Here is a 24,182-nt window from a genome sequence, read left to right as displayed (position 1 = left end):
TGCGGTACGCGGGCCTCTCACTGTTGTGGCCTCTCCCATTGCGGAGCACAGGCTCCGGACGCGCAGGCTCAGCGGCCGTGGCTCACGGGCCCAGCCACTCCACGGCACATGGGATCTTCCCGGGCCGGAGCACAAACCCGCGTCCCCTGCATCGGCAGGCGGACTCCCAATCACTGCGCCACCAGGGAAGCCCCCAGAATCCATTTTTAATACATGGTAGGGAACTGTGAGCCCAAGCTTCCATTGAAAAAGTTCGGAATTTAGATAATTTCTCTTCACCAACAGTATGAACCATTCTTTAATAGGAGTGATTATAGGGTGCTCTCTCCCATGGATCCCAGCACAAGTTTCTGAACACAAGTGATGCCTGTTCTCTTTCAGTGACTTACTGAAGCCAGAATAATCTGGGATGGTAAAGCGTCAGTGTGATTCAGGAGGGAAGAAACACACCTGGGCTAGGTAGTAGATAGACCTGGAGCTACTCTCAGATTCTGTTTCTATCTAGCTGTATGGTCTTGAGAAAGTCACTTTTCTGGGCTTTTCTTTCACTTATGCTATGACATAGCATAATGTAGTAGGGGAAAAACTACATTAGAAATGAGAGGCAATCTGAAATCGTATCCCAACACTGCTACTAAAGAGCTGCAGACCCAAGACATGGGAGTCGGCAGAACGCGCCGCCTGCTTGTCACTTCTGATCCTAACACCTTCCCTGTCTTTCACAAAGGGCTGTTGTCAGGTTCATAGAAATTATGTTTAGAGAAGTGACTTTCAAAGAAAAAACATTTGTAGAGGATAAGTGATATAATTAGATTTATTAGTTTATTCGATAAACATCTATGTGGTCCCTCCCAGTCTGTGCAAGGCATTGCAGGTACAGACTAACAAAATATAGTTCCATCTCTTAAGGAGCAGTGGGAGAGGCAGGTATGTGTGTACATAAAATCGTAATTTTGTGAGATGGATGCTGAAGCACATGTAGCGTGCCATGAGGATCATTACTTATCATTGCACCCTGGAAGATTACATTTAAATGGCTAGATAGCATGTGTTACTCAAATTCAGAGCAATAACTTAGTATGTATAAACAGATTCCCTAAAATATGTAAAGAAATTTAATCTGGAAAAATGTCTGGTTTAATTCCAGTCTGAGCAAGTTACAGATTCACTGTTGCACAGACACTTCCAAACACTATTGAGTTGTACTGATTTAATGATGCTTCGTAAGTATAAAAATTTGCCAGATGTATAGCGACCGTGTTCCCATCTTACTGTTTGTTTTTTTTTAAATAAATGTATTTATTTATATATTTATTTTTGGCTGCATTGGATCTTCGTTGCTGCATGCGGGCTTTCTCTAGTTGTAGTGAGCGGGGGCTACTCTTTGTTGCGGTGCATGGGCTTCTCTTTGCGGTGGTTTCTGTTGTTGTAGAGCATGGGCTCTAGGTGCATGGGCTTCAGTAGTTGTGGCTCGTGGGCTCTGGAGCGCAGGCTCAGTAGTTGTGGCACACAGGCTTAGTTGCTCCACAGCATGTGGGATCTTCCCAGACCAGGGCTCGAGCCTGTGTCCCCTGCATTGGTAGGTGGATTCTTAACCACTGCACCACCAGGGAAGTCCCCTATCTTACTTTTGATAAACTAAAGTGACTTTTTTTTTGGCGGGGTGGGCTGCGTTGGGTCTTCGTTGTTGCACGCTGGCTTTCTCTAGTTGTGTCGAGCGGGGGCTACTCTTCGTTGCGGTGCGCGGGCTTTTTGTTTCAGTGGCTTCTCGTTGCAGAGTAGAGGCTCTAAGCACACAGGCCCTAGAGTGTGCAGGCTTCAGTAGTTGTGGTGTGTGGGCTCAGTAGTTGTGGTGTGTGGGCTCCAGAGCGCAGGCTCAGTAGTTGTGGTGCATGGGCTTAGTTGTTCCACGGCATGTGAGATCTTCCCGGACCAGGGATTGTACCCGTGTCCCCTGCATTGGCAGGCAGATTCTTAACCACTACAGCACCAGGGAAGTCCCTAAAGAGACATATTATTAGCATTAACTATACTTTAAAAAATTTGTATAGTTACTACATGCCAGTCACTGTGCTAATAAGTACCTTTGTTGGTGTTTTTTGGTTTTGTTTTGAGAGAGAATTCACGTATCGTAAAATTCACCATTTAAAGTGTATTGAATTCAGTGGTTTTTAGTATATTCATGAAATTGTGTTATCAACTTCCAGAAACTTTTAAATAGCTGATAAAGAAACCCCATACCTGTGAGCAGTCACTCTCCATTCTCCCCTTCCCCCTGCCTCTGTCTCTGTGGATTCACCTGTTTTGGACATTCCATATAAATGGAATCCTACAACATGTGACCTTCTGTGGATAGCTTCTTTCCTCTACCACTCGTTTTCAAGGTTCATCCGTGTTGTAGCATGTATCAGTACTCTGTTCCTTTTTATGGCTGCATATAGTCCATTGTATGGATAGACCACATTTTGTGTGTTCATTCAGTCTGGCAGTTCCTCAGAACGTTAGACATAGAGTTTACCACATGACCCAGCAGTTTACAGATGGCATGATCTGATATGATTCCTGAGTGTGCACCCACAAGGAATGAAAATATATTCATACCCAAGACTGGTACAAGAATGTTCATAAGAGCATCGTTCATAATAGCCAAAAAGGTGGGAACAACCCAAATGTCCACTTATCTTTTGAGATGAAAGTTCTTCGTCTATTGTGCATCCAAGTTCCTCATCAGATATAATTTGCACATATCTTTTTCTCATTCTGTGGGTTATCTTTTCACTTTCTTGATGGTGTTCTAAGAGTTTTATAGTTTTAGCTTTTACATTTTTGTCTTGGTTCAATTTTGAGTTAATTTTTGCATATGGTGTGAGGTAGGGGTCCAGCTTTCACAAGTGAATATCAGATTGATGGAGCACCCTTTGTTTAAAGGACTGTTTTTTCACCTTTGAATGCTCTTGGCACTCTTGTCAAAAATCAGTTGACCATAGGCATGTGTGCTTATTTCTGTACTCTCAATTCTATTCCATTGATATTTCATTGTCCATCTGTATGCCAGTACCACTCTGTGTTGATTACTGTTGCTTTACAGTAATTTTGAAATCAGAAAGTGTGCACTCTGCATCCTTGTTCTTGCTTTTCAAGATTGGTTTGGCTATTTTGTGTCTCTTGTATTTCCATATGAATTTTAGGTTCAGCTGTCAATGTCTGCAAAAAAGCCACCTTGCGTTTTGATAGGGATTGACCTCTTAATCAATGTGGGGTGTATTGCCATCTTAAAAATACTAAGCTTTCCAGTCCTGAACAAGGGGTGCCTTTCTATATTTAGGTCTCCTTTAATTTGTTTCAATGATGTTTTATAGTTTTCAGTGTATAACTCTTGCTCTTTGAACATATTCCTAAGTATTTTATTCTCTTTGATACTGTTGTAAATGAAATTGTTTTCTTAATTTCATTTTTGAATTTATTGCTAGGTTTTACAACTGATTTTTGATGGTTGATCTTGTGTCCTGCGACACTATTAAATTTGTTACTAGCCTTAAAAGGTTTTGTGTGTGTGTGTGTGAGAGAGAGAGAGATTTCTTAGGATTTTCTACATATCAAATCATGCCATCTGTGAATAGAGTTATTTGTTTTATCTAGCCTGAATACCTTTATTTCTTTTTCTTTCCCATTTTCCCCAGCTAGGACCTCTAGTGGTGTTGAAAAGAAGTGGGGAAAGCAGAGGTCTTTGTCTTTCTTCTGTTCTTAGAGGGAAAGCTTTTCGTCTTTCACCATTGAGTGGTTAGCTGTGAGTTTTTTCAGGATGGCCTTTATCGGTGTGTAGGAGTTTCCTTCTGTTCTGAGTTTGTTGAGTTTTTATCATGAATAGGTGTAGGATTTTGCAAATACTTTTTCTATGGAGATGATCTATGGAGTGTCTATGGAGATGATCACGTGGCCTTTGTCCTTTGTCCTATGGTGATATATCACAGTGAGTGATTTTCCTATGTCCTGGGATAAATCCCAAGCATGGCGTGTAATCCTTTTTGTATCTTGCTAGGTTTAATTTGCTAATATTTTGCCGAGGATTTTATGTCTATATTCAGAAGGGATTTGGGTCTGTTGTACTCTTGAGGTGTTTTGTCTGGTTTTGCTCTCACGATAATACTGGCTTCACAGAGGGAGGTGGAAAGTGAAACTGAAGAGATTCTGTTTTTTTGAAAGAGTTTATGAGGCATTGGTATTAATTTTTGTTAATTGGCGATTTTGTTAACATTTGGCAGACTTTTCCAGTAAAGCCATCCGGTCCTGGCCCTTTGTGTATTAGGGGGAAGTGTGTCTTTGTTTCTTCTTGAGTTAGTTTCCCTAATTCTTAACTTTGTAGAAATTTCATCTGTGTTACTTAATTTGTTAGCATAAAATTGTTTGTAGTGTTCGTAACCTTTTTATTTCTGTGAAGTCAGTAGTAATGTTCTCTCGTTCATTCCTGATTTTAGCAATTTGACTCTTCTCTCATTTTCTTAGTCTAGGAAAATGTTGTTAATTTTGTTGATATTTTTCAAGGAACCTACTTTGGTTTCATTGATTTTCTTTATTGCTTTCCGTATTGTTTCATTTTTTAATGTTCTTTCTTGTACCTCAGCAGTTCTTAAGTGTGGTTTTGGGTCCCTAAGCCTCCTTCAGTGGGTCCTTGAAGTTAATACAGTTTTCATAATAATATTTAGATGTCATTTACCTTCTACACTCTGATTTTCTCACAAGTGTAATTTGGAGTATTGCAGAGGTCCCAGACAGGCAGAAGCAGATAGAAGCAGAGATGAGAATCCAGTTGTTTTTTATTAAGCCAGACATTAAAGAGTTTGCAGAAATGTAAATCAGTGGTATTCTTTTCACTAAACTTTTTTTGTTTTGGACAATAGTTATATTTTAGTTAAAAAATATACCGTTTATAAGTGACGTGCCTTGTTATTTTAAAATGAATTATTAAATCTTTTTACAATTCTCAGTTTAAATTTCTAATTCATGTTAAAAGATATAATTCACATTAAAAAAGCTCTTAGGAGTCTTCAGTAATTTCTAATAGTGTAAAGGGACCATTAATGGAAAGGTTTTAAAGCTACTGTTATGTATTATTTTACTTAGTCTTTAAAAAACCGGATGTAGTAAACAGAATAGAGATCTAAATAATTCATTCAGAATTTTAGACTTAGCAGCCTGGATTTAAAACTAAATTTTCCAGAATTTATGCCCTTCTAAAATTTTACTACTCTGCCTTTTTCATTATTGTGAATAGCTAATTATTCGGATTTTCTTCTTTTTGTGTGTCCTTTCATGCTCTAATTTCTTATGATTTAAGACCAGCTAACGAGTCAGTCTTAGATTACAGCATGTTCTTAGGATTATGTGGTGTTCTTAGGCTGGGATGACTGTGATGTTTGCTCAACAGGAAGGGGTCTCATGATGATGTTGCGGAGCAGGGTCGGAGATGAGAAGACCAACGTCAGGAAGTCTGCGCTCCAGGTGTGAGTTTTTCTGGACATTCTTTTCGCGTACTCTTTTTAAGCACTACCAACTTGAACATGCAAGAGACTTTTTAAAACCCTTTGGCCGTATTCATCACTCACTTTTCCCTTAATGTTAGTTCACCTTGTTCCCGTTAAATGTAAATTACATAGATGAACTGAAGGATCATCTGTTCTTAAGTGTTCCTACTGGGTTGCTGGCTTTTTAGGAATCACAATTTTATATCCTTAATTTTATTTTTTAGAATAAGGATTCTTAACCTGGGGACCATGGATGGATTTTGATAGGGTTCATGAAACCCCTGAAATTGTTTCAGAGTACTTGTTTGTATAAAATGTATGTCAAGTTTTCTCCAGAAAGGTGTTAAATTTCATCAGATTCTAAAAGGTGGGATGTTACTGGGAGGAGGGATGGATCTGTGATCTCAAATGAAAGACTCACAAACATAAAAGGCAGTATTTTGTCGGCAGTTTTGCTTTTTGTATTGACGTTATGCCTAAGTCACCCCTTCATGTTACACATGACCTTCTAGGTCTTAGTGAGTATTTTGAAGCACTGTGACGTCTCGGGTATGAAAGAAGAGCTGTCTATCCTGCAGGACCGATGTCGGGACCTTGCTGTGTCTGTCCGCAAGCAGGCCTTGCAGTCTCTCACCGAGCTTCTTATGGTGAGACGCAGCCATCATGTGTCTGATGGGTGGTATTTTACATTACAGATAATTCAGCTTGATGAAGTACCTGTTAGAACCTCTCCTAAGTCCACTGTAGGATTCTACAGTGTAAGAGAAAGGAATGTGTCCATTACCTCTGGTAGATTGCATTTCATATTAAATATAATATGACTAATGCTAGAGAATGTTAATGGTTAGCATTCTGTTGACTTCAGGTTACATCTCATATAGAAATGTGAATTTTAAAATTAATTTGGTTAGGCAAGAGGCCTAGATTAATTTTTGCCCATTAAAACCTATATAGGTGATATTGCCAAAAGAGCAGATCCACTAATCCTATATGTAATGTACTTTTGCCAAATAATTAGTTTTTGAAGAATTTTTAAAGTGAGTTTTTTTCTTTATTTAATGATAGAAAGCATTAAGCAATGCATGTTTTGACTTTCTCTGTTAGCATCTATTCTAATTACTCCTTAGGATAAAAATTTACTATTTGCTCTCGATCTAGAATTACGAAAAAGTGCTGCTTCACTACCTGTAATGAGATAATCACTGTGCAAGTCTAAAATTCCAGTATGGGACTTCCCTGGTGGTGCAGTGGTTAAGAATCTGCCTGCCAATGCGGGGTACACGGGTTCGATCCCTGGTCCAGGAAGGTACCACATGCCACGGAGCAGCTAGGCCCGTGTGTCACAACTACTGGGCCTGTGCTCTAGAGCCCATGCTCCGCAACAAGAGAAGCCACAGCAATGAGAAGGCTGTGTGCAGCAACGAAGACCCAATGCAGCCAAAAATAAATAAATAAATAAATCCAAAATTTCAGTATGCACTGATTTACAGTTACTGGAGCTTGAATTTGGTTTTAACATATATTTGGAATGTTGATTATTTTTTCCACTGTATGTCTTATTTGTAATTATGTGAGCAACTGTTTGTAACATATCCTAAAACATCAATCCCAGCTTCCCCGATTTGTGTTCAAATCGGGGATTTGTGTTCAAATCGGGGATTTGTGATAGCGTCGGCGTCTTTACGACTTCCTGACTTTCAACTCCTCAGGCACAGCCTCAGTGTGTCCAGGTGCAGAAGACCTGGCTGGGGGGGGTTGTCCGGGCTGTGATGGATGGTGAGAGCACCGTGCAGGACAAGGCCCTGGAGTGTCTGGACCAGCTCCTGCTGCAGAACATCAGGCATCATGGTCAGTTCCACGGCAGGGACAACAGCCAGGTGCTCGCCTGGACGCTGCTGACACTGCTGAGCACAGAGAGCCAGGAACTGGGGTACGTTCGTGTGCAACTGCTTGTCCTTATGGAAGGGCTTTTATTATAAATTCATGCGTTGATCTCGGAAAAGCAGCTCTCCAAATTGTTTAATATACGAAGACTCAATCTTGATCTTTTTCCCTTGACCTAGTTCAAATCTCTTAGCATTTTTGTGGTGACAGTTTTTGTGAAGGCTTCCTTTGCTTTTCTCTGAGTGTTTTCCAGCTTTGAATTGATGTCTTCATATGTAGTAGAAAGCATGAATGGATTTGCTGTATTAACTTTCCACAATACTAGTTATTATGATTGATGACTTCCTGGGTACGACAAGTTAGACTTTTTCTGACATCTTATTGGGTTGGTTGACCTAACCACACTGCAGCGTTTTTTCCATTTGATAGCATTTGCTGGGTGTTCACCGGCAGTGAGCAATGCAGTGAAGAGTTAGCACCGGCACCGATCAGTTTTAATCTCAGGATTACTGCAGTAATCTTGCAGCTGGCTTGTGTTTGTGCTCCCTCGACTGTCTTTTCCTTTCCTTTCTTTCTTTATCATACAAGAAGCACCTCCCTGCTTGTTTACATGTACTTATGGAGGAGTTATCATCCAGTGGAAAGAATAATAGATTTAGTATCATAAGAGATACTAATAATTGTTAACCATGCTCCAGTATAAAATAAAAAATTTTTTAAAAATAGATACTGATAGATAGTAATAGATTTAGTATACCATCTGTGGCCCTGGCAAATCACCCCATCTCTCTGGGCCTTAGTTTTCTCATTTGGAAGAAGAGTCAGTTACACTACACGATCTCTTAAGGTCCCTTTTGTTGTTAAAAATCTGACTGAAAATGCATTCATTCATTACATATTTTATCAGTACCAACTTTATGCTTTGCTGAAATTCCTGGAAGGGAGAGGAATTTAGCCAGCAGTAGAATCGACTACTTTTTTGCTTTTCTTAGGGATATCTTACTGTGCACACCCAGTGTATACTAACTAGCTCATGAGAAACGGTTGGGAGGTTTATTTCATTTCTTTTTTTAACTTTTATATTAAAATATAACATGTATAGAAAAACGTACAAACTGTACGTTCAAACGGTAAGATCAAACTGTAAGATCAGTAAATATCATAAAAGAAAATGTAGCCATGTAACCACCACCCAGGTCCAGAAATAGAACATTGCTGGGCCTGAGAAAACTCTTTTTTCCAATCTCTCTCCTTCCCTCCTCAAAGGGAACGACCACTGTGATTTTAACACCATTGTGTGAGTTTTCTCTACTCTTCACCTTCATGTAAGTGGAATTATGTGGTATGTCTTCTTTGTGTGTCCGACTCCTTTTACTCAAAGGAATACAAGATTCATTCAAGTTATTGTTTGCAGCTGTAGCTCATTCACTTTCATTGCTGTGTGTGTGTGTGTATGATATTTGTGAATAAGCTGCAGTGTATTCAGTCAACTGTTAATAGATTATGAGTCGTTTCCAGTTTTTTATTACGAGTTTATAATGCTGTTGTGAATATTCCCATGCGTATCTTTGGCACACATTTCTCTTGGCTGTACACCTAAGAGCAGTGCTGTTGAGTATGCTTTTATTCATCTTTCATGGTTACTGCCAGACAGCTTTCCAGAGTGGTGGGACCAAGTTACATTTCCTTGCAGCACTTAATGAGAGTTCCAGTTGCTCCATATTTTGGCCTGCATTTCGTGTTGTCCGTCTTCCTTTTTCTCCATTTTGGTCCATTTTAGACCAATACTGGTATTTCTTGGTGGTTTTAATTTGCACTGCCATGTTGACTAATGCAGTTGAGCCTCTTTTCATAGGTGGATTAGCATTTAGATATTCACATTGTGAATTACCTGCCCAGGTCTCCGGCCCTTTTTTTTTTTTTTTTTTTAATTAGGCTGTCACTCTTTTGCTTGTTCACCCGGAAGTGTTCATTATATATTTATGTACAAACATTGTTGTACGTATTACAGATATCTCTCCCATCCCATGATTTGCCTCTTTACTCTCTTAATGATGTGTTTTGATGAGTTCAGTTTGTCAGTGGTTTTCTTTATGGTTAATGTTTTTTTTGTGTGTGTGTGTGTGGTACCCGGGCCTCTCACTGTTGTGGCCCCTCCCGTTGCGGAGCACAGGCTCCGGATGTGCAGGCTCAGCGGCCACGGCTCACGGGCCCAGCCGCTCCTCCGCAGCATGCGGGATCCTCCCAGACCAGGGCACGAACCTGCGTCTCCCGCATCGGCGGGTGGACTCTCAACCACTGCACCACCGGGGAAGCCCGGTCAATGTTTTTTTAAAGAAATCTTTTCCTACCTCAGGATCATATGCATATTTTCCCATATAATCTCCTAGAAGTTTGATTTTTTTTTCTTTCCCTTTTATAGTTAGGTCTTTAACTTACCTGCAATTAAGATGTGTCATAGCTTCCTTCATAGGCTCTGTTTTCATTTTAAGATGGGGGAAACACCTGTGCATATTTGAAGTCAGAAGACCAGTATGTAGAAAATATCGAGGATGATTGAAAGGGATAAAGTTTCTGAAAAAGAATAATATGTGAAAGGATACACTTTATACAGTAGGAGGAGAGAGCTCCAGAAATAAAAGGAAACAGAGAACAGGGAGAGAGAAACACAAGAGGACATAATATGAGCACCAGAGCTTTTAGCCTTTTTCTTCTCCATAAAGTGATGCTCAGTGTTTGCCCAGTACAGCATGTTCACAGCAGCATGATCCACAACAGCTCAAAGATGGAAACAACCCAGGTGTCCATGCACTGGTGAAGAGATAAATAAGATGTGGTCTGTACACACAATGAAATATTAGTCAGCCTTAAGAAGTCACAAAATTCTGACAGATGCTATAACATGGATGAACCTTGAAAACACGCTAAGTGAAATAAGCCAGACATGAAAGGACAACTATTGGATGGTTCCTCTTATGTGAGATCCCTAGAATAGTTAGACTCCGGGAGGCAGAAAGGGGCGGTGGGGAGGAACTGCTTAAGGGGTACGGAGTCTCAGTGTGGGGTGAGAAAAAGCTCTGGGGGTGGATGGTTGCACAACAGTGCGAATGGGTTTAATGCCACTGATCTCTGTACTTTAAAATGGTTAAAAATAAGTTTTGTTATGTACGTTACCACGATTTAGAAAACAATGTATTTGCCGAAGTTAGCAAGGAGCGGGTAGAATTAGGGTCAGCAGTTCTCAAAGTGTGGTGGATTCAGGAGCTTAGACTCTCTTGTCGTCTTAAAAGCACACATACACACAGAGAGCTGAGAGTTCAGTTTTATTTGGGGCTTACTGAGGACTGTAGTCCAGGAGACAGCCTCTCTGTAACTGAGGAATTGCTCTGAAGAGCTGTGGTGGGGGGCGGATCCGTATATATGTGATTTTGGTGAAGGGGGTATGGGCAGTCAGGCACACATCTTGGTAGAAGGTTGCTGCTGGTCACGAGGAGCAGATGTCTCTGTTCATGGATTTTAGTGCTTTTCTAGGTATGAGAAGATGCAAGAAGTTGGGCTCATAAAATCTTCCTGAAAATACCTACCTATCTGAAGGCCTGTTCTGCCAGTTTTCCCAGAGCACAGAGGGCCTCATTCCTGATCTCTACCCTGAACTCCTTTCATAATTCTAAAATTTCAAGTTCCCAAATATCTGGAGAGATTATTTTTAAGTAGACATTCTTAAAACATAATTAGTCCTCAAGAGTTCACTCAAAAGTTCTTATTTCATTTACATTTAATCTACTTTAAAGAATTTCACAATACCAAGTTATTTTTCTTGCTGACAGATTTGCAACAGACTTAATAAGATCTTATTTGACTTCTGTTAAACCTGGCTGCACTGTAAGTATTAAACTTCATGTTGTTGGCTCTAAGGACATGTCTGTATTAATTAAACCAACAAACTTTAACACCAGGTGTTAATATTTCCCAATTCACATGAACCTGAAATTCATTTGGGTTAGTTTCTTTTATATTTCTAAGAGTTTATATAAGTGCTTAATTTCCTTTAAGCCAATTAAGTAGAGCTCATTTACAAATTAATTTTGATAATACCATCCAAAGATAAAAATATATATATATAAAAAATGCACAGATAGACAGACACAACCAGAGATCTCATCGCTTCATTTTAAAACTTAGTCATGAATCAGGTATTACAGTGTAAGACCAGCATGGCTGCTCGGATCACTGAATGGCCAGTTCTTATATGTGATCCCTGGATGAGCAAGTGTTCTAATTAATGAGTGGGTTTCCCTCTGGGACCACTGTGCAATGTGAAGACTCTTGCCTCTACCATCCCCGTAAGTTTCTCAGTTGCCTGAGAAAGCCGTAACTGACCGTGAGGACCCTTGTCCCTTTTCTTTAGAGCAGCGCTCTCACGTAATATCTTCATTTTTACCCTGACAAATTCTGTTCAGGCAGCTGAGCTGGGGAAAGGTTTCAGGTCAGTCTCCTACCTAACCACTCAGCTCAGAGTGCCCAGTGTCTCAGCTGAGCGAGGGGGGCCGGGTCCCTGTTTTATACTTGGAAATAAAGCTCAAGGTTATCAACTAATACGGCAGATCTGAGAACCAGGAGAGACTCACCCAAAATTCGTCTGGACTCTCTGAGGAGGCGGACGGGTGCAAGAGGCCTCTGCTGGTACCAGGCTCTGGTTCTTATAGAGTTCAGATGGAGAGAAGTCTGCTCTGGGTCCTTTTTTTTTTTTTCCCCCAAATTTTTTTTTTTGGATGTGGTCCAATTTTAAAGTCTGTATTGAATGTGTTACAACACTGCTTCCGTTTTATGTTTTGGTTTTTTGGCCTCAAGGCATGTGGAATCTTAGCCCCCTGACCAGGAATTGAACCCACACCCCCTCCATTGGAAGGCAAAGTCCTAACCACTGGACCGCCAGGGAACTGCTCTGGATCCCTTTGTGGTTACCAAAACTGTCAACAACAAAAAAAACCCACACAGTGTAACAGCTGTGAGTTCAGTTTTATTTGGGGCTTACTGAGGACTATAGCCTGGGAGGCAGCCTCTCAGTAGCTCTGAGGAACTGCTCCAAAGAGGTAGCGGGGGGGAGGTCAGTATATATGTGATTTTGGTGAGGGGCGTACATGCAGTCAAGCACACATCTTGGTAGAAGGTTGCTGCTGGTCACGAGGAGCAGATGTCCCTGTTCATGGATTTTAGTGCTTTTCTAGGTATGAGAAGATGCAAGAATTTGGGCTCATAAAATCTTCTGAAAATATCTTATCTGAAGGCCTGTTCTGCCAGTTTTCCCAGAGCACAGAGGGCCTCATTCCTGGTCTTGGCGCAGGACTCCTCTCAGGAGGTGTGGAAGGTCAAGGGACTGCAATGGCCAGTGACCTCATCCTTGTAGAGGCAGATGGCAAGCGGCAGTTTTTAGTTGGCAGCCTTTATCGTAATATTAAGATGTCATGTGCCATTGCCACTTTTACCCTTTGACAGTACTAGAGTTTCCTGAAGCCATGTGGTATTGAAACAAATTGAATGGAGAATCAGATGTAAGAATGCACGTCTTTTGTTTAAGCCAGGCCATAAGGAGATCTACAAAAGTATAAAGTAATGCCACTGTTCTTACCAAGTTTTTATTTGTTTTGAGAAAGATACCAGGTTTCTTGAGGGAAAGAATTGCATTATTTATGTTAACACGTAATTGGCTTATTTCTGATGAACTAATAGATAAGTATTTTAAAATTTGTTTTAACTTCTAGTATGGCAAATATTGATAGGTATATAACCCACGTGGACAAAAAAGGTCTTCGAGGCAGTCGGTAATTTTTAAGAGTTTAAAAGGGCCCTGAGCAGAAAAAGTGTGAGAGCCACTGAACAAGGGAATCAACTTTAAAAAAGGATTGAGAACAGTAGGGCCAGTGGAATAGAGTTCTATAAATAAACTCTTGTGATAAGTTCTTTAATAAACAAAGTAACTAGGATTCCAGGATCTGCTCAGGACAGGAGACTTCACAGAACAGGTGAGCTTCGAGTTTGGACCTTGGCGGTTAACAAGGGGCAGGAGGTGCTCTTGTGGAGGATGCAGCCAGTGCAGGGCCATGGGCGCATGCGTGGTGTGTGCTGCAGGGGCCCCGGGAGTTCATAGCACAGGAGGTGTCACAGATCGGCTGTGTCTGTGACCAGAGTCTGAGGACACTCGCCACCGGTGAATGACTCGAGCTCAAGGTGTGGCGACCGGGTCCAGGGGAAGCAGCTGGCTCCAGAGGAGCTGTCCAGCGGTGGGAAGCCGGGGAGGGGGGGCCAGCTGTGAGGGCTGAGGATGCCCTGCACCGTCCACTCTGGTTGCCCCCAGTCCAGTGGAAAGGGAGTCACGGCAGCCAGGAGGGAGCATGTGGAGCAGTATGGGGTTTTACCTTTTTTTCTTTTTTTTAGCTTAGGGTAGCTTCCTTTTGATGGTGGTGTGACCTCAATCATCCCTAGAGGTGGGAAGAGTTGAGAGTAACCAGGCAGGCCTAATGGTGAGGGTCTCCAGGCAGGAAATAGCAACGCAAAGGCTAAGAGGCCTGCCGCTCCAGGAATCCTAACTGAAAGGGCTTCTGGGTGGGGCTGCTGTTGAACCAGGCCCGGAAGGCAGAGGTGGGGCAGGGCAGGGGGTGGAGGGAGGGCTGGGGATGGAGTCCCAGTTTCAGAGTTATTAGGTTGTAGGTTAGAGAAGATGACTAAGAACAGACGTCTTCAAAATCAGCAGGTGGTGTGATTAGAAGGAAAGGAATTAGTGAAAAGGTCAAACAAGTCGATTGGAGTGTAAGGGAGAGCGTGGTCCGTTCTGTCCAGCAGGGGGCACTGAGATGGGCACTGGAGGCGGGTTGCTTTGGTCTGGTATTAGGATAGAGGTCGGCAGTGCTTTTCAGGAAACCAGGTGGTGGTTGCTGAACCGCATTCTGAGTGGTGCTGGCATCCCCTGCTTGTGAGGGGCAGCGTGGCCACCGGAGGATCCAGCTGGGAGGCTGGGGGGACGGCGCAGCCCGTGTGGAGGGCGTGTGTGGCCAGAGGGGAGCCAGGTTTGAGATCTCAAAGCTGGAAATTCAGAGCGTGTTTTGTCATTCTTTTGGCTTCCTGCAGTAAACTTCAGTTACTATTCTGTGTGATGCTTGTACATAACCTTTTAAATATCTGCTGATTTCATGTATCTTGCTTTTGGATAGCAGTCAGATATAAATTACGTTACTCATTTGCAGTAAAACTCTAGATAGATTTTTAACCAAAAGCTAAGTTATTAATGAAACCATTCATTTATATGCATATGCTTATTGTGTGTAGATGTGTTTATTTTCTTATAGTTGCCTACTGTGTGCTTTGAGAATTCTTTTTTTCGTTTAATGAGAAAGTCTTGCTAATCTGAGTGTGTGTGTGTGTGTGTGTGCCTAGCAGTAGAAGAAATTAATTGGGGGGAGGAATGTAATTTTTCTCTCCCCTTAAATATATAATACTGCATTTGTCTCATGAGTCATGATGTCATTCAGTGCTATAGGAAAAAGTAAAATAAGAAATGGTTTAAAAATAGCAGTGACATCACACAAACACTTTAATACATCAGAAGCATTTTTCATTTTAGAAAAGTTTGATATATGTATTTCTGAGCGGTATTGGCAGGTCGTAGCAAAGTCGAGCTCATTTAATATCACCATATTTAAATGCTAAGATGTCATTCCTCTCCAATCCTTCCATTGAAAAAAGGACAATGTCTACATTTTTTTTGGTCACTAAAACCCTGTAGACTCTGGATGTACCTGTTATTGGTAACTTACCCCATATGTTTGCATAGAAATTTTAGAGGGTCTCCAGTGAATTAAGAAATTTTATTATTTTCTTTTAAAATAAAGACAGGGGAGGGGTAAATATACCTTATTCAGTGTAATAATAATTAGAAAGATACCTAGTTTGCTATCAGATGAGCCACTAGCTCGGAACCTCTGTTTGCATGTTTTATGTGCCAGAATCCTGGAGCAGAAGTTGATACCCTTCACCGAGGGGCAGGTCTGAACAGTTTTGTGTATTTAGTTATAATTCTGCTTTCTCATCTTTTTTCCAGCCGCTATTTAGATAAGGCTTTTCACGTCTGGTCCAAGAAAGATAAGTTCTCCTCCACTTTTGTAAACAATGTGCTCTCCCACACTGACAAGGAGTACTCGGCCCCGGCCTGGATGCTGCTCTCCAAGGTTGCTGGCTCGTCACCCACGCTGGACTACACCCAAATCATAAAGTCCTGGGAGAAAATAAGCAGGTTTGCATGCTTGTAATTTAGCTGCCACCAGACACTAGAGAGTCTTGGAAACAAAGCTCATGTCTTCAGGAAGTGGGCTCTTTCCTAGCTATTAATATACACAGGTCTTTTCTTTAAATTCTGGCGTAAAAACAAACATGAGAAAAAGAATCACTTTTAGGCTTTCATTGTCCAAGTACATTAAGTGCCTTAATGCTCCCCAACTTGACTCCTAAACCGTGCTACTCTGCTTCCTCCAATACTGATAATCCAGAAGAAAAGTATTTTGTTGGCAGCAATTTTTACTTTGGTTCTATACTGATATTTCTTCTGCCCTTTGCACAGGCAGCAAGACCCCAATGCAGACACCTTAGGGCACATCCTCTGTGTTATCGGGCATATTGCAAAGCATCTTCCTCAGAGCACCCGGAACAAGGTGACAGGTGAGTGTCTACTGGAGAATCATGAAGAGGCTTTGCCTCTCACTTTATATATATTTTTAAGAGTTAAAACTTCAAGGGAATTGAATCTCTTTTTTAGATGTTATCAAAAGTAAGCTGAACGGATTCTGGTGGTCACCACAGTTGATCAGCCCAGCTGTTGATACTTTGCAAAGACTCTGTAGAGCATCTGCGGAGACGCCAGCAGAGGAGCAGGTATGCTACAGACTCTCCCGGGTGTGTCTGTCATTTTTCTGTACATAGACATAATGCTCTGCCTTGACGCTGGGGGTGTGTTCTCCACGGAGAACCTGGAAGGGTGGGTGGTCCCCAGCAGTTAGTTCTCCAAGGAAGCACCTACATGACAAGCAGTTGACATTCGCCAAGAACATCTTGGCTGCTGAAGACACAGAGCTCCCTTAGGAGGTCACCTCCTTGGTTCTGGGTACCAGTGTCTTCTAGGAAGCACACCTGCCGGACACCTGTTTGCAGGATCGGATGTACAAGGTTGTCTTTTAATCATCGTAACCTCGGTGCCCACAGTAGCCTGTTAGACCCTCCTCCCTCACTTCAAGGACGCGTAAGCAGTTTCCTGCTAGTCACGGCTTCCCTGCAGACCAGAAGCCTTCTGATTAGTCGTCATCCTGTCCCCGCAGTACCTCTGGTCCCCGGAGTTCCCAGAGCCTCCTGCTCACGTTCCCTGTGGACTCATCATCACAACTCCAAACCGGCGTTGTGTGTGACTCCCCAAGAGCTATCCCTTTAAGTATCTCTAATGATAAATTATCTTACTACCATGTATTCAGTTTTTATCATGAAATATACTCCTAGACAGTGCTAATCATGATGAAAAATTTTAGGACTGGGGGTTATTAACAATGATTTTAGAAGTCAAAAATTAAATAATTGCTGAAATATATTTAAATCTCCCAGAATAAAAACATTGCTTCATCTGAGCTACCTGCCACCTTCCTAAGCTTCATTTTCTTGTATAAGTTCTTTTTAAAAAGTCCTTTCTTGATAAGTTAACCATTGTAGTAAGACAATATACTGTAACTTTTTTGCTTAGGACTTAAAACAGGTTGAAATTTAGTTAATTAAAAATGCCCAGCTCTTTCTGTGTCTGGTGTTTTCCTGGCATAAACCTTTTGGCACTGTTTGGTGAAGGGGATACTTGGCTGTATTTGATTTCCTGTTTATCTCTGATCTAAGAAAGTGTGTGAAAAACTTTTAAATAAGGAACATTACCGAAATAGGGAGCATATTTGAATAGCAGAAAACAGATAAAAACAAAACAAAAAGCTGATGATGAGGAACAAATGCTGTAGGAGAGAATGGCGGTTCTGTGGCAGAATGTGGGGCGCTGTCCCCGAAGTGTCTGCGGCGCGTCGCTTGTTAGTGCAGAGCCAGGCCTGCGCCACGGGCCCCGCCTCCCGGGCCGGTGTGCTCCCCAGCACTGGCTGGAGGGGGTCTGCACTGGGGGTGGCCAGGGCCATAAAGACTGCCCACCACCGGCCACAGTCATTAGAACAGTAAGTCGTGTCATCGTTAGTCTGTGGGGAAGGCTGAGTTTTCATCAAACGTCGAAACTGAGACCCAGAAGGGAGAGGAGCTCAGTGCTGTGTTAGAAGAGCAGGGGATTAGCTTTGCCAAGACCACCTCCCTTGGTGGTGGGTAGTGGACTGAGGCCCTGAGACCTCCCGGATCTCAGGGCACTTTACATCCAAGGGACCACAGACATGCTTGTGCTGCTTTTCTCTGTAAGTGAGTGTCCTGTATTTTACGGAGAAAAACAAGTTACCCAAAGAAGGGACCATCCAGATGTAGCCCAATGGCAGCACGTGTGAGAGGCTTGGTCTTTGGGCATCGTTACTCTCTGCAAGCTTGGTGTGAGCTGATAGCACTCTGAGGCTGTTGTGGAAGAAGTGGGTGCAGGTGTGGACTGTGGAAGTAGAGATCGTGTCTGGAACAGGTGCTCGTCCTGCTGTCTGTACGTGCGAGTCTAAGGCCACGTGCTGCCATTCTGTCTCAGTGACAGCCGTTCGGAGAGCGTGGATGACACCAGATGGATGTATCCAAGGAGAGCAGTCAGCAGGGTGACAGAGCAGGCTGCCCTGGAGCGCTGAGGGCCTGGTTTGTTTAGCTGGAGAAGGAAGTGTGGTGAGGCCGGCTGCCTGGCTAAATACACATGAATGAAGGACCCAAAGGACAGAGAACTGGATTTATTTGGCATCACAGAGCACTGATTTCGACCAGTGGGTGGAAATTGCAAGGAGACAGATTTTGCCCAACTGAAGAGAAACTGTAGGACACACTTGCCTCTGGACACGTCTCTCTGGTCAGTGGGAGTCACACCGGAAGCGTGACAGGAGCCCCTGCATGGAGAGAGCCCAGGGTTGGCTGGCTGGCTGGCAGCTCGCCCAGACTCTGAGGTCTTCCTCTCACGAGCAGCCGGGTGCTGGGCCTAAAGGACTCAGCCAGGCTGGGACAGAGCACGTGCATTTCAGAAGCTCCAGGTTGTGCACTCTGTTAACATCTTAAGTGCAGTCATTTTGTAAGACGTTAATAAAGACAATAGCTTTGACAGATTTTAGGCCGAGTCAGACTACAAATGTCTGGATCGTGATGATGGTTTGCCAGCAATTTGGCAAACTTAGAGTGCTGTCTTGTGTTATTGCTGCTGGGCACTCCCTGGGGTGTGCTTCACAACGCCCCTTCCTAAGGCACCTGCTGCGTAGTGTGGGAGACCTGCATGTTAACCTGTAATCCCAGCGTCTTAGAATAGTTCCTGAAACAGAAGTGAGTGTCTGGTAACGTGGTGGTCCTGGGGCGGAGCCACTCAGCTCAGCCTGGGTGTGTAGGGACGGCCTCCTGGGGAAAGTGGCTTCTGGGTTATAGGGTGTGACCGAGCTCCTCACTTGGCCCATAAGCGTGGTGAGATGTGTGGGCCGGAGGTGGGACCCCCTGGAGGTCACTTTAACTAATAAGAGACTCTGAAAACTTGTCTCTAATGAATACATTTCAGGAGGGTAAAAGCTGTTCTTTTTTATTCTATGTCTTTTTAAAGTATACTCTTTTACAGTAGTTAATTCACCATCTACATATGCCAGAAGAATTGCAATGTTTTTCTCTATTGGAGGAGCACTGCTATTACAGATCTCTTATAAATTAGGGCAGTAGATCTTCCTAAATAGATGTCTTTTCCTCTTATAGGGCAAGTGTAACGATAGAAAGAAAGATAATACGTAAATATATACGTTTGTGGTAAACATAGCATATTACAAAGAGCATACGTAGGTGCTCTCCGTGAATTCCACTCAGCCAGTTCGCATTGCCAGATTGCTAAAAGAGCAAAGACGTAAAAGCACGATGGCTGGGGTTTCCATGGCTTGCGGTTTATGCATTTGAAGGCCCGTAGAGTTTCTTGTGAGCAAGTTGTGTGTCGCGGGCAGTGTGATGGATGCGCGGTGCCCTTCAGAGATGGCCTTTGACTTGCCGCAGGGATTACTGGTGCAGGCGTGCGGGGACGTGCTCTCCGCCTGTGTGCGCTGCCTCTCCGACATAGTTCTGAAGGAGGACGGGACTGGGAAGATGAACGAAGACCTGGCGGTGAGTAGCTGCTGCTCTTAGCGTCCTCCTCTCCTCCTCGTGTCGGCTGGGCCTGTGGACGGCCGTGTGAGGTGCATTTTCAATACTCTTAGCAAGAAAAGGATTTTCCTAGCCTGGGGCTTACTCTTTTTTTAGAAGAATTTTTTATTGGTGACCTATTCATTTTTCTCTCCCATACGTATCATCTGGGGGAAAATGATGGTAAACCCTTCTCCCATTTGGGTCCTGTGAGATTGCTGATCCAACAGGGAAAACAGTGCCTGTTGTGAGCTCAGAAGTAATAAGGTGAGAAAAGAGTAAAGTGAGTATCCTCTTTGTTCTTTTGGCTTGTTGGTTTGATTTTTTTTTTAATTGTCTAATGTGTCTGGCAAGCTGTTTGAATATCAGACTGTAGAACAGCTCCCAGATCATGTCTAAGACAAATGAGATATTTGAAAGCTGGAGAAGCTGCTGCCCTGGGAGCAGTGAGATTGTGTGGCATAAACCCTGCTTTAGAAATTGTGCCGTGAAGAGGTGCCTTTGAGCCAGTGAACGCGGGGCCCGTTTTCTGGTTCAAGTAGCTGTCAACAAAACATGGTGATTCTGATTCCAGCATCTGACACTGTCCCATAAGGGCAAAAATGAGCTGCTTTTTGATGCCCTTCAGACTAGGCCATCTTTTTGCCAAAACTGGTCATTTTCCTCGTCTGTTTGAAAATGAGTAGAGTGCTTCCCTTCTGTGTTCAATTCCTGCTTTGCCCCCTCGCACTTGGACCTGGGGATTGATGGCCATGTTTAGATTTGTTGGAGGAAAAGACCCTTTGTGCCAAGGCATTAATACGCACCCAGTTCAGTAATACACTTGATCTTAGCCAAAAGGCCGAGAAGCCAGTTCAGTAATAAAAATACCCTGATCAACGAGAACCCAGATGTTTTGGGTCAGAGGCCAGAGTGTTTAGAGTGGTCCCGACCCAGGGTTTCTCTGGAGGGTCTTGCTCCGCTAATTTGTCTGGGATTCCCTACCCAATCTAAGAAAAACGCTTATTATGACCAGTGAGTTTTCCCCGCTAAGATTTTTTTTTTCTGTTAAATATGTCACCAAAATTTATCCTTTGGTCAAAATATATGGAGAAGTTTGCCCTATATATATTGTTTACTTCACTCTTCTTTAAATATAATTCAAATGTGCCACTAATCCACTGAGATACAGTGTGTTCAGTTCTCTTTAAACACACACATCCTGTTTTACTGTTAAAAAGCCTTTATTCAACATTTTACTGTTTATTTAGCATCACCCTTGTATTTTTACAATTAAAAAAATAAGTATTAACTGTTCAGCTGAAGGTCCTTAATAAAGACACAGCAGTGGTGGCTTGAGGAAGCAAGTTCTCACAAGTTTTGCTAAGAGTCTTACTAGTAAGCTAAGCAGGAGGACAGTTTGGAAGTGAGTTTAAAGCGTGCAACAGGCTATATGCCCTCTCACCCCACACGTCCCCTCTGAGGAGGCAGAACACTGTCCCAGGACGCAAAGGTGTCCATCAGAGCTGACGCAAACAGGAAGGGATTAGGTCAACATAAATGTATAGTAATAGTGCGGTCAACCTTGATGACATTCAGAGTTTTTAACATACTTATGTAGTCATTAAACATATTGATCGTATATATTGACATGAAAGGATGCCTGATACTGAAATTTAGAATCACAAACTTCAACCTAGTGTGATTGGCAAGTGTGTGAGGAAAGCAAACATGAAGCCCTGTGACTATAAAAATACTTTGAAAAGAAAGTCATACAGAAAAACAAGGATGGTGTCTGTGGGTGGCGGGATTGTAAGTCAGCTGTTCGGTGTCGCCACTAACCCGGAAGCACCGAGGTCCACTCTGTTGTCATAGCACCCCTTTGACTTGCAGGAGTATCTAGATATAGATGATAAACCTATACAGTCACCCTAGTTGAAGCAGTGACTGGATTTTTACAATAGCTGTGTGTTGTTGTGGGGAAAAAAACCAGCCATTTAATTTGGGGGACAGAAAAAGTACTCCACTGGCATGGCCTTAACCTAGCTAGAGTTCGTTTTTCTTTTGCCTTATTCTTACTGCAGAACCAATTCTCTTTGCAGGTGAAGTACATTTTCACCTTAGGAGACGTAGCCCAGCTCTGTCCAGCCAGAGTGGACAAGAGGGCCTTCCTGCTGATGCAGTCCATCCTGGCTGCTTCTGCCAGCGCGGAGCATTGTAAGGCCCTTGGCGTGCCTTCCGCGCCTGCTGCCTCGGGGCTGGGTTTGCCCTGTAGCAGTGCAGCAAGACCTCTCCTCCCTTCCCTTCCCTCCCGTAGTGACCACGTCGGACCCAGGCAGCAATGAGGCCGCATCCTCCCAGCCCATCTCCCAGTTCCAGGGCTCTGTCATGCCCTCTGTAATCAGAGCACATGCCGTCATCACGTTGGGTGAGTAAGGAGACACGGGGCAGCCTCTCCACGTGTGCTTTGTGATTTATAAGCTTGTAAGCTCGGGAGGTAACTGTAGGAGTGCCCAGCTCTGCAGGACACTCCCTGTTTAATTTATTACCATCAAACCTGTGATTTTTTTTTATACTCATAATGAAGCACTATGAAGTCTGTTCTTCAAGAGCTGTATGCCAGGCACTGCACTGAGTTCTGGGAATGAAGAAATAAGTTTGCAGTTCACATCATAAAGAGATGGTTTATCTTAGAGGAAAGCATAGACAGAACACTTTATGACATAAATCACAGTAAGATTCTTTTTGACCCACCTGCTAGAGAAATGGAAATAAAAACAAAAATAAACAAATGGGACCTAATGAAACTTAGAAGCTTTTGCACAGCAAAGGAAACCATAAACAACACGAAAAGACAACCCTCAGAATGGCAGAAAATATTTGCAAATGAAACAACTGACAAAGGATTAATCTCCAAACTTTACAAGCAACTCATGCAGCTCAATATCAAAAAAACAGATAACCCAATCCAAAAATGGGCAGAAGACCTAAATAGACATTTTTCCAAAGAAGATATACAGATTGCCAACAAACACATGAAAGGATGTTCAACATCACTCATCATGAGAGAAATGCAAATCAAAACTACAATGAGGTATCTCCTCACACCAGTCAGAATGGCCATCATCAAAAAATCTAGAAACAATAAATGCTGGAGAGGGTGTGGAGAAAAGGGTTCCTCTTGCACTGTTGGTGGGAATGTAAATTGATACAGCCAGTATGGAGGTTCCTTAAAAATCTAAAAATAGAACTACCATACCACTCAGCAGTCCCACTACTGGGCATATACCCTGAGAAAAAGACACATGCACCCCAATGTTCATTGCAGCTCTATTTACAATAGCCAGGACATGGAAGGAACTTAAGTGTCCATTGACAGATGAATGGATAAAGAAGATGTGGCACATATATACAGTGGAATATTACTCAGCCATAAAAAGGAACGAAATTGAGTTATTTGTAGTGAGGTGGATGGACCTAGAGTCTGTCATACAAAGTGAAGTAAGTCAGAAAGAGAAAAACAAATAGCGTATGCTAACACATATATATGGAATCTTAAAAAAAAAAAATGGTTCTAAAGAACCTAGGAGCAGGACAGAGATAAAGATACAGGCATAGAGAATGGACTTGAGGACACAGGGAGGGGAAAGGGTAAGCTGGGATGAGATGAGAGAGTGGCATGGACGTATATACACTACCAAATGTAAAATAGATAGCTAGTGGGAAGCGGCCATATAGCACAGGGAGATCAGCTCTGTGCTTTGTGACCACCTAGAGGGGTGGTGGGGGGGTGGGAGGGAGCGAGATGCAAGAGGGAGGGGATATATGTATATGTATAGCTGATTCACTTTGTTATAAAGCAGAAACTAACACACAGACACACAAAAAGACAGTTTATTTGATACTTTCCATGACCTCATACTGTTGTTTATCTTAAGAAGACTGACTTCTGTCAGTATTCACAAAAAAAATTTGAATTTTTTTTGTGATTGTGTATGCTCAACACAAGTTACGAATTTTTTGGTAATAATGGTTATTTTTCAAAAATCTCAGAAATGTAAATAAGAGCAAAATGTTCCCCAGGCCAGAAAAAAAACCACAAACACAAAACTCAACAGCCTTCCTTCTCCTAACTATGAACAAGAAATGAAATAAATGACACGATTATGTATTCACCTAGCTCAGATTTCAAGTTCATTGTTAAACTTTTCATCTTCTATCAGTTATGTGTATAATCAAAAGTTAAAAGTATCATTGGTTACATTTTATTGGTCATTTTCCAGGTAAGTTGATAACTCCAAAATTCAGATGTTGACTTTAAAAGGAAGTGAAGGAACATCTCAGAGTGTCTGTGTCATGAAACCCTGGGGTATTTGGCGCTTCTTAATATTTAGTATGGGTCTGTCTGCCTTAGGTTTTTTGTTTGTGATTGTTGGTGTGATGTTTTAACTTTGATTAAATAAA

The 24,182-nt window shown here is 42.4% G+C and overlaps 1 protein-coding gene across 3 annotated transcripts in view; it reads left to right on the top strand.

Moving 5' to 3' along the window:
* NCAPD3 (non-SMC condensin II complex subunit D3) overlaps nucleotides 1-24,182 on the top strand; it is a 77,388-nt gene that overhangs the window by 35,474 nt on the left and 17,732 nt on the right. For 2 of the 3 annotated variants that reach the window (XM_059070623.2, XM_067039356.1), the window contains 9 exons: nucleotides 5,426-5,499; nucleotides 6,035-6,169; nucleotides 7,232-7,452; nucleotides 15,502-15,693; nucleotides 16,018-16,115; nucleotides 16,213-16,328; nucleotides 19,614-19,721; nucleotides 21,821-21,935; nucleotides 22,036-22,146. In XM_059070623.2, the coding sequence (XP_058926606.1) occupies nucleotides 5,426-5,499; nucleotides 6,035-6,169; nucleotides 7,232-7,452; nucleotides 15,502-15,693; nucleotides 16,018-16,115; nucleotides 16,213-16,328; nucleotides 19,614-19,721; nucleotides 21,821-21,935; nucleotides 22,036-22,146 (1,170 nt within the window). The remainder of the gene's footprint in view (nucleotides 1-5,425; nucleotides 5,500-6,034; nucleotides 6,170-7,231; nucleotides 7,453-15,501; nucleotides 15,694-16,017; nucleotides 16,116-16,212; nucleotides 16,329-19,613; nucleotides 19,722-21,820; nucleotides 21,936-22,035; nucleotides 22,147-24,182) is intronic. The other variant, XM_067039357.1, reaches the window with a different exon arrangement.

The sequence above is a fragment of the Kogia breviceps genome, chromosome 7 (assembly GCF_026419965.1).
Source record: "Kogia breviceps isolate mKogBre1 chromosome 7, mKogBre1 haplotype 1, whole genome shotgun sequence".
Lineage (NCBI taxonomy): Eukaryota > Metazoa > Chordata > Mammalia > Artiodactyla > Physeteridae > Kogia > Kogia breviceps.
Note: the sequence above shows the minus strand (reverse complement) of the source record. Positions and strands in the feature narration are given on the sequence as shown.